Source organism: Teleopsis dalmanni, chromosome 1 (genome assembly GCF_002237135.1).
Source record: "Teleopsis dalmanni isolate 2A chromosome 1, ASM223713v2, whole genome shotgun sequence".
In the NCBI taxonomy this organism is placed as follows: Eukaryota; Metazoa; Arthropoda; class Insecta; order Diptera; family Diopsidae; genus Teleopsis; species Teleopsis dalmanni.
Genome location: NC_051846.1, coordinates 70,368,321 through 70,376,949, shown reverse-complemented (window position 1 = coordinate 70,376,949; position 8,629 = coordinate 70,368,321). Strand labels below are relative to the sequence as shown.

The following is an 8,629-nucleotide window of genomic DNA, read 5'->3' as shown; positions in this document are numbered from 1 at the left end:
AATAATTTTCGAATACCCTGAGCTAAACTAATATGAATATTATATAGTAGCTATATTTAATATATTCCCCACAAAAACTTTGTACATAGAACGTTTTTAAAAATTTAAGAGAATATTACACACAATTACAGTCAATAGAAATAAACGCAAATTCGCATTATCATGAATAAAAATAATAATAATAATAATAATAATAATAAATAATATACAATTATTTTCTTCCAAAACCAATTAATACAAATCATAAAAAATTTATAAATAAAATTTATTATTGCTAAGGTAAAATTAATATGTAACAAAAAAAAATATTACTTAGCTGCAGAGTCATTGTGTGAATAATAAAAAATTCCAAACTACCTAATTTCACACTAAAAAATAAAAATGTGTTTATTATTTTCTTCTATTATATCATGACAAAATTATTTTATACTGAATATTTAATATATATTCCCTTATAATAAATTAATTAGAATTAACAAAAATTTTCTTTAGTTTTCTGTTCACTATATTCAGACGACATTAATATATTCATATTTGCCATAAATATTCTGCAGTATCCTAAACTAGTAATAAATTTTATAAAAAATTAACGAATTAATATGTATTAAAAATAAGTAATATTACGAGTATACAATTTTAAATATTTTTAAACGAAAATACAATTTTAAAATTAATTTTAATAAATTAAATTACTTACAAGTACTAGTAAAATGAATTATAGACGTAAATTATTGTATTGTGTTAATATTAAGAAATTATATTATTATGTAAAAATGAAATAAATATCGTCATATCAAAATTTAAATTTTTTAATAAAATGCTTAAAAGCAAATTCCGTTATTATTTTGGAGATTGTCCAACTATTCTGTGTATACCTACATACAACTTTTCCTTTACATATATCAACTGTAAATATTAGAACGTGCAAGAAATCTAAGCTACTGGATAGATACTCACATCTTCTTAATATATCTAATATAGGAATGCTGCAACAAAGCAATACAAATATTTTATTAAATATAATACATTTTCTCTTTCCTATTTGGCATTACAGTCCAGTGTGAGCCACCCTAAGGCCAACGTTCACACTGTTCACTATATAAAAAAACTAAAAATGTCTAGCCTTAATTAAATGTAAAATTCTATTCAAAAAATCACTATTCTGATAAAAAGTTTTTTGCCAACAGACTACAAGGCTTTGAGCAAAGAGAATTTATTTGATATTATGAGATTTGAATTATTTATAAACGTCTTTGAAAGACAACTTCCGAATAACTGGGATCATCCAGTTACTACACAGTCTTGTGAGAGCTTGGCAGAAGTCTGCTCGGGTCAATGTTTTCTTCTTCGCAATTTTATGAATTTTATAAATAAAATTACTTCCCCTACCTCCCCTTAATGGCCTGATCTTGTTTCGTTGAATATACAAAAACCGCCCAATAGATAAGAGACTACTCGAGATATGCAAAAATACTTTACATAATTAATTATTTGAAATTTACAAGTCCTAATTGACAGGTCCTGAGAACTGTTTCTGTAAATAATAAATAGAAACTCATAACGAGGCGACAATATTCTCTAGATGTACCATCTTCAAAATCTAAACCCAAAAAAGTTAAATTTCTTAGTAACTTTACTTAGGGTTTCTCTTTTACGAAACACTAAAAGGCAAGATCAATATACGAAGGCAAGGAAATAAACTACTCTAATCTTCATCACTTGGCATTTTTTCAACATAATACCGCTATGTTTTATAAATTTTTGAAAATGATTCAATGTTCATAAAAGTCCTCAAAATCGAATATATTTTAATTTTCAAATAAGAAATTAACATGTCGTACCCTCCATATCAACAATCTATGAAAATTACCTCAGAAATTAACAGCACCCACCATATCAACAATCGATGAAAATGACAGTTGCATAATATGATTGCACCTAAAAAAGAAGAATTAAGAGATTAAAAATATATGAATATTTACTTAAAATTTTATCCAGGTCCCTTCTGTCAAAATGGTGGATATTTTCAGCATCATGAGATATGTTTTTCTTAACTCATAATATTTGAGAAATCAATTTTTAAGTAAACCCATATTAAATATTTTAAACTGTTCTATTATCATAACTGTGGCTTCTTTTGTGTTTCTGATATTATCGTAATAATTGTGATTGTAAATCAGAAATTGCATCACTCATATGAGGATTAACGTTCTTTCTGTTCACCTATAGGAAACCAATGTGTTTTTAGAGTCCTGCCAATCTATTGAATTAAAGACCAAATTTGGTACATCTAGAGGAACCAAAAAGCAACTTTGTAACGACGTCACTTATTCTTTGTGCAATCATATACTACTTAGCGCTAATTAGCCATTGTAATTTTTTGTTAGCGTAATCAATTTCTACTTAATTCTCAAAAAAATAAAAAAAAAATAGACTATAGGGAGAAAGTTTCTCAAAATGGTTGACTCTACTAAAATTCAATACCAGCTCGGCATTCCTCAAAAATAAGGAATGCATCACATCTTTTATTTTGGATTAATTTTTGGTCAAAGGACATCATTTTGAATTATTTTAAAAGCAAAACGATGGCTACTATTTAACTGATATTATTTTCCACTTATTTTTATGTATTATAACATAAAATGAGGATAAATCAAAAAATAATTAAATAAATCCCATAAGAATATTTATTTTAACCTCTTAGTCCCGAAAGATATCACCTCATTACTGCATTTTTAACACTGATACCACAAGTTTGGGAAATTCATATTAATTTTAATTGTTTTTTATATTTGAATGTTTTTTGTGTTTATACTTGAAAAGCAATTCCACATTTCCAAGTTCCAAACGTGTCCAGTATAGTTGACATACATTTTTAGGTAACTTTGAAATTTAGAAAAATATTTTATATAGTTTTGTTATCAAACTTAAATGTTACAAAGTTTATGTTTTAACTTTAAATATATTTGCAATTAAGTATCATTCGTAACGGTGTTGATAATACTGGTTACTTCGACATCTCTTCGTGCTGCATCAACGATGCAACTATTTAATTGATCAATGTGCACAGGTTCCCCTCCGCTCTTAATAAATAACCCAATTGAATCATTGACAACACCTATTGCAACCTGTGAGTGTGCGATGTGTTCCTCCTCGGCTGATGGGTCCATTAAAACTTTTCTAAAATAAAAAGATAAATTTAAAACTATATGTACATAGCAATAGTATTTTTAGATTTGAAATTGTACTATGATTTAAAGATCAACAAACTTTTACAGATTTAATACTTACTCTTCAAATATACTGTATGTGCTTAATGTAGGAGATCTCCCTAATGACAGCTTTTGAAAGTCATCACCAATTTCAATTTTGTCAGTATCTGTGTCATATATAACCTTTGGTAATTTTAAATCTTTAAGGGCAGCAATACAAGCTATCATTGCAGTAGACAGCAATCCACCATCAATTTCCAAGCAAATTATATCTATAAATAAAACCCATACCAGCTTTTTTCGTTGAATACACAATTGTTCTAGTTTTATTACAGACTGGTCTACAAGAATGTTGTATATTAAACTATTAATCATATCTGATGTCATCCTCAGTTTTGGTTTAGCAGAAGTCGACAAAAATGACATGTCCACATTTGAGACAACATAGCCTTTGCTTGGTGATCCAGGATTCGGTTTAGCAAATTCTGCACGAACACCACAAGCAATGTTTGTATTCCCAATCTTAACGCAACTAGAACCTTTGGCATTAGTAAAAGAACCCGTCGTAATAGTTAAAGGTCTGTAGGCATTAAACTTTCTACCATCGTACCGAACGTTATCGTCTAAGGCATCTTTGAAAGATTTAATGGGATAAATCAGCCTAAAAATATTTGTAATTGATTAACTACGTAACTACGATAAATTAGCTTCAATGTCATATATTTTTAAACTCACTTATAATCATCTGACATATTGAAAGCGTATTGTAAATAAAAATAAATTCAAATTAAAGTATTTACTACACACGAACACATGTGGAACGACAGTATTGAACAATTTACAGGCACATTTTAGTATTAATATATGTCGAAAATATCGTAACTACGATAACTTTTAAGACATTAGGACTTAGAATATCGTAACTTCTAAGACATTATGCATGTGTGTACCGTATACCCAAAAGTACCTCCAACGAAATATGCATAAGGCCGCTCATGAAACTACTTCAATTTAAGCAACTCAAATTTGTTTAAATTTCAATTAGCAAACGTTTAAATTCTTACTAAAATCAGCTTTTCTGTTAATTCATTTGCCAATTTCGTGTAAATAATAATTACACCAAAATATTGTGCTATAAAATAATATAAAGAATTGTTGATTCCAATTTGACATTAGAATACAATAATATAATGATACGCAGATAAGAATTTATAATTTTAGATTTTATCCAAGTTCAGAACCAAATATTCAGATTAAGAACTAAAAATTGTAAACTAAAATTATAAATTATAAACTAATTATAAACTTAATATTAAGAACTTGTGAACACTTTATCTCATCTTGTGGGTTAGTAACTGTTATTTGAAAAAAGTTTAAAGTACGTTTCCACTGCCTTCATTAGAGCAGTTAACTTATATAGCGTTTGGATTGGGTGATTAAAAGTAGATTAAAGCAAAAATCGTAATTAAAGTACTAACCTTGTTGTTTAATCTCAGATTTTCCATACAAAAGTTAATTTCCTTTTGGTTGAGCTTAATTTTAAATCTCCTTTGAAATGGAATTATTTCTCTATGCAACTCTGCAATTTTCTTAATATCGTAGACTTTTTTACGAACTTAGAATTTAAAGCGAAATGTCAATATCTATTCAAAACAAACATTAAAAATTTATTAAATTTGTTTATTAATAGTTTAATACATAATTATAACTAAAATTTGTTAAATTTTGTTATAAAACTATATATTAAATTAATATTATAATTTTTTTGTACAAAGTTGTTATTAAATCCTATATCCCATATATATTTTTATAATTATTTCTTGGAGAATTTTTTTTAAAGAACTCTCAAAAATTTTGTTATCAATACATCGGCCCGGCGCTTCATTGTTAATGTACATAAATCTATATCTAAACTCAGGAATGATATTGCACAATTATTCATTTATGTTGATCATGTTTCTTTTGTAATCAACGAAAGCTAATAGAACAACTGAATACCACCCTTTGCAGGTGAAATAGTCCGTTACATCTGCTGTAGCGGACCTCACTTTTGCGTGACAGCTATGGAATATCAAGTTCCCAGAATCAGCCATATCTTTCCTGTAACACAATTATATATATAATATACAATATATAAAATCTCCACAATCTTCGCGTGTTTCCCTCATATTTAATAATTCCAACAAAATATTTCATTCTTATATAAACTTAGCATATAAGTCGGCGTTTTATTTTTAAACTATGCGATAATTTATTTTCTCTGTCAAACTTGAATTTGAGCTTATAATTTAGCTCAAAGCGCAAAATCTGGCTTTAAGAAGACTAATTAAGATTCCTTGGTATATTAGAACAACAGACATGCATAGAGATCTAAGCATCGACTCAGTAAAAAAATATATCAAGGACAGAGCCCTAAAATTGTTCACAAAAGTCGATACGTTGCCCAACCACGCCCTAACAAACCTTAAGTCCATCTCAAAACGCACAGAAAGATATGATGATCTACAGTCCGTCATCAATTGAAAGATAAATAAATAATAATAATTCTAGTATAGTAAAAGCTTAGTGTGGGGCAGGGATAAGCTCCCCCACCATCAGTCACAAACGAGTAAAAGTGCGCAATAGCACTAACTCTAACCAAAACAACAACAACAACAATTTATACTCCTTTTTTTTATTATTGCTACTGAAATTTTTATCAATCACACAAACAAGAGAAACGTCAAAATTAATCTCTAATGTGTAATGTGAACAGTGGAGATTAAAAATGCAGATTAATTTAATCTCGTTTTCTTAATCTCACAATGTAAACGTAGTATTACGTTTTATTTTTGTATTCAATGTCAATGTCAAAATTTCATGAAAAGATTTTATATATGGTGTTTTTTGTGCGAAATAGATGTGAGTACTTTGCTTAAATCTAAAAGAGTCTACTGATTTTTAAATAAAATGAAAAACAATAATATATTGAAAATATTAAAATCGCACGTGCACACGAATATATCATAACCTTTGAGAGTGATTTGCTACTGTCAATCTTTTTAAATATTGTTTTGTACACACCTTGTCCCGTACTCACATTCAATCGTTTTGACAATCGAGATGTTCGTGTAGTTTAGTATCAAGTTTGCCGGCGTCTAACCAAATTGGATTTAGAAAATGAAGCTTGTAAGGTAAATATATTTGATAAAGCTCTTATTTTTATATTTTTTTTTATTATAACACGAATTCTGTACTAAAAAATAACATACTAAATATATAAACAACTGGCACATGTTCTCCGGCATGGCGCTATATATTGTTTGTTTGATTTTGTTTTTGATTCAATTCGAATAAGATTTTTGCTTGAAACATATTTTGCAAGTGCAAGCAGAACAATTTGCGGGTTCTAATTTACAATAAATTATTTCGTTCTAAATTATAATACGTGGTGGTTTACGTAAGAATCAAGAATATAAACAAATAAAACTTTTATTCTTTTTGTTCAAAATTTGGTCTTAACTTAGCATGATTTTTCTTTACAGGTTCTTGATGAAATTGAGTCACGAAACTGTGACCATTGAGCTTAAAAATGGTACACAAATTCATGGCACAATCGCAGGAGTGGACGTTGCAATGAATACACATTTAAAGTCGGTAAAAATGACTATTAAAAATAAAGATCCTGTTCAACTTGAATCATTAAGTGTCCGTGGTAACAATATAAGATATTTCATATTGCCTGACAGTTTACCTTTGGAAACACTTTTGATTGATGACACACCAAAATCGAAAACGAAAAAGAAAGACAGTGGTCGTGCAGGAAATCGGGGCAGAGGTCGCGGTACTCGTGGACGTGGTGGACCCCGCGGTCGTGGTAGAGGAAGACCTACTAGTAGACGTTAAGTTTATAGCTACCATTAATTTCAGAATAAACAATTTGAAGTAATAAAAGTTTTTATTGTACACAGTAAATATATCGTGAATACATATTAAATAATTCAAATTTTGTATGATTTTTAGTTAGTTGGTAATTAAACGATAGCAACCAAAAATTAAAAAGCTTAGAAATACAAAAGTCGTAACACCCATTAGTTTTTTTGAGTTGTCCTTATGAAGTTCTTTTACATATTTTGAATGCTCTTCCATTTTGATTTTAAGAGAAAGTAATTCTTCCTCCATTGCCAAACGACAACTTTCACTAACAGTTGGATTATCCAACAAATCCTCTAATCCTCTCACTCTACTGTTTAATAATAGCAAGTCCTCTTCAATTTTTCTAATCTGTAATATAAATACAATTATATGGAATGAAATTATAATTGTTCAGGATATTTAACTGGGAGATTACGTTTTAATCATTTAAATAATAACTTATACTGATACTTACTTGTTCTTGTAAAGTACATTTTTTATATACACTATCTATCTTTGTAAATGCCATACTTAAATTCCAAATGTTCCTCGACTTATTTATTTAGGCCTGGCTTTAAGAAAAGCAGCTGTCAAACATTCAAGGCTAAATAAGAGTTGCCAAAACCAATAACTGATTTGATACAATATAACCAAGATATTATATTTAACCTTACTTTAAGATGATTTTTTTTATTAAAATATTGCTTTTTTCAAATAAAACCATTGAAAATATTGTAGTTTGCACGTAATGATATTAATATCGGACACATAAAATATAAACAAAATAAGTAATATAATTCCTAAAATCAGTTTTGAAATTCAGTTTAGTTCAAAATAGGCAAAATATACATTTTTCGTATTAAAATATAAAAATAATCAGGTGGTACGTTAGACAGCTATATATTTCTCTTCCTTATACTCCTTTTAAAGCTATAATTAAAACACAAACAACCGGGTATAGATGGATCCTACATCTCGTCTGGCATAAGTATTTATGTAAAACTTCGAATTGGAATTGAGCCAAAAAAATTGATGTTTTTGATGAGGCAAAAACTGGAATTGTACAGAAAAAATATATCGGTTAATTTTGGTTCAGCCCCGTACAGATTAGATTGGTACCTACACACTTATTCAAGCAGATTTCTTCTCATTTGTTAAAACATTATTGAATAATGTTATTACACATTATTATTGAAATCAATTCGATCAAGTACGCAGAATAGTTAAAGTGAATGAGAAAATGATTATTAGGTTAGGTTAGGTTATACCTGCGACCCCTAGTGGATCCACTTAGGCCTAATGACCCATTGTGTTACCGTATATATGGAAGAAAACTCATGGCTTAAAACCACTTAGAACATTTGGCGAAGGATAAAATGCTATTTAGTGTTAGGCCCTGTAACTGGTCCAGGTTCTCAAGAAAAGGGGCTCCACAAGTATTAAGCCGCCGCCGTACGTGAGCTGGCCAAAAACACAATAGATGAGAGGCACTCTCTTCGTCTTCCCCACAGCTACGACAGATT

The 8,629-nt window shown here is 28.7% G+C and overlaps 3 protein-coding genes across 5 annotated transcripts; 1 reads left to right on the top strand and 2 right to left on the bottom strand.

The window, feature by feature from the left end:
- Positions 1 to 2,891: 2,891 nt before the first annotated feature.
- Positions 2,892 to 4,344, bottom strand: LOC119673046 (exosome complex component RRP43-like). Of its 2 annotated transcripts, none has more exons than XM_038084259.1 (3): positions 4,020 to 4,344; positions 3,292 to 3,873; positions 2,892 to 3,180 (listed from the first exon to the last, which is right to left on the bottom strand). In XM_038084259.1, the coding sequence occupies exons 1-3, from the start codon at positions 4,025 to 4,027 to the stop codon at positions 2,973 to 2,975; spliced, it is 798 nt and encodes a 265-aa protein (XP_037940187.1). In that variant the 5' UTR covers positions 4,028 to 4,344; the 3' UTR covers positions 2,892 to 2,972. The 2 variants fall into 2 exon arrangements, with proteins under 2 accessions (XP_037940187.1, XP_037940186.1); XM_038084258.1 differs by having other exon boundaries at positions 3,948 to 4,027.
- Positions 4,345 to 6,249: 1,905 nt separating this feature from the next.
- LOC119668532 (probable small nuclear ribonucleoprotein Sm D1) lies at positions 6,250 to 7,191 on the top strand. 2 transcript variants are annotated; one of them, XM_038078070.1, is made up of 2 exons: positions 6,250 to 6,385; positions 6,737 to 7,191. In XM_038078070.1, the coding sequence occupies exons 1-2, from the start codon at positions 6,372 to 6,374 to the stop codon at positions 7,095 to 7,097; spliced, it is 375 nt and encodes a 124-aa protein (XP_037933998.1). In that variant the 5' UTR covers positions 6,250 to 6,371; the 3' UTR covers positions 7,098 to 7,191. The 2 variants fall into 2 exon arrangements, with proteins under 2 accessions (XP_037933998.1, XP_037933999.1); XM_038078071.1 differs by lacking the exon at positions 6,250 to 6,385 and adding an exon at positions 6,450 to 6,651.
- A 17-nt stretch (positions 7,192 to 7,208) lies between these two features.
- On the bottom strand, positions 7,209 to 7,696 carry LOC119668533. Its single transcript, XM_038078072.1, has 2 exons — positions 7,582 to 7,696; positions 7,209 to 7,475 (listed from the first exon to the last, which is right to left on the bottom strand). The coding sequence occupies exons 1-2, from the start codon at positions 7,633 to 7,635 to the stop codon at positions 7,215 to 7,217; spliced, it is 315 nt and encodes a 104-aa protein (XP_037934000.1). The 5' UTR covers positions 7,636 to 7,696; the 3' UTR covers positions 7,209 to 7,214.
- Between the last annotated feature and the right edge of the window lie 933 nt (positions 7,697 to 8,629).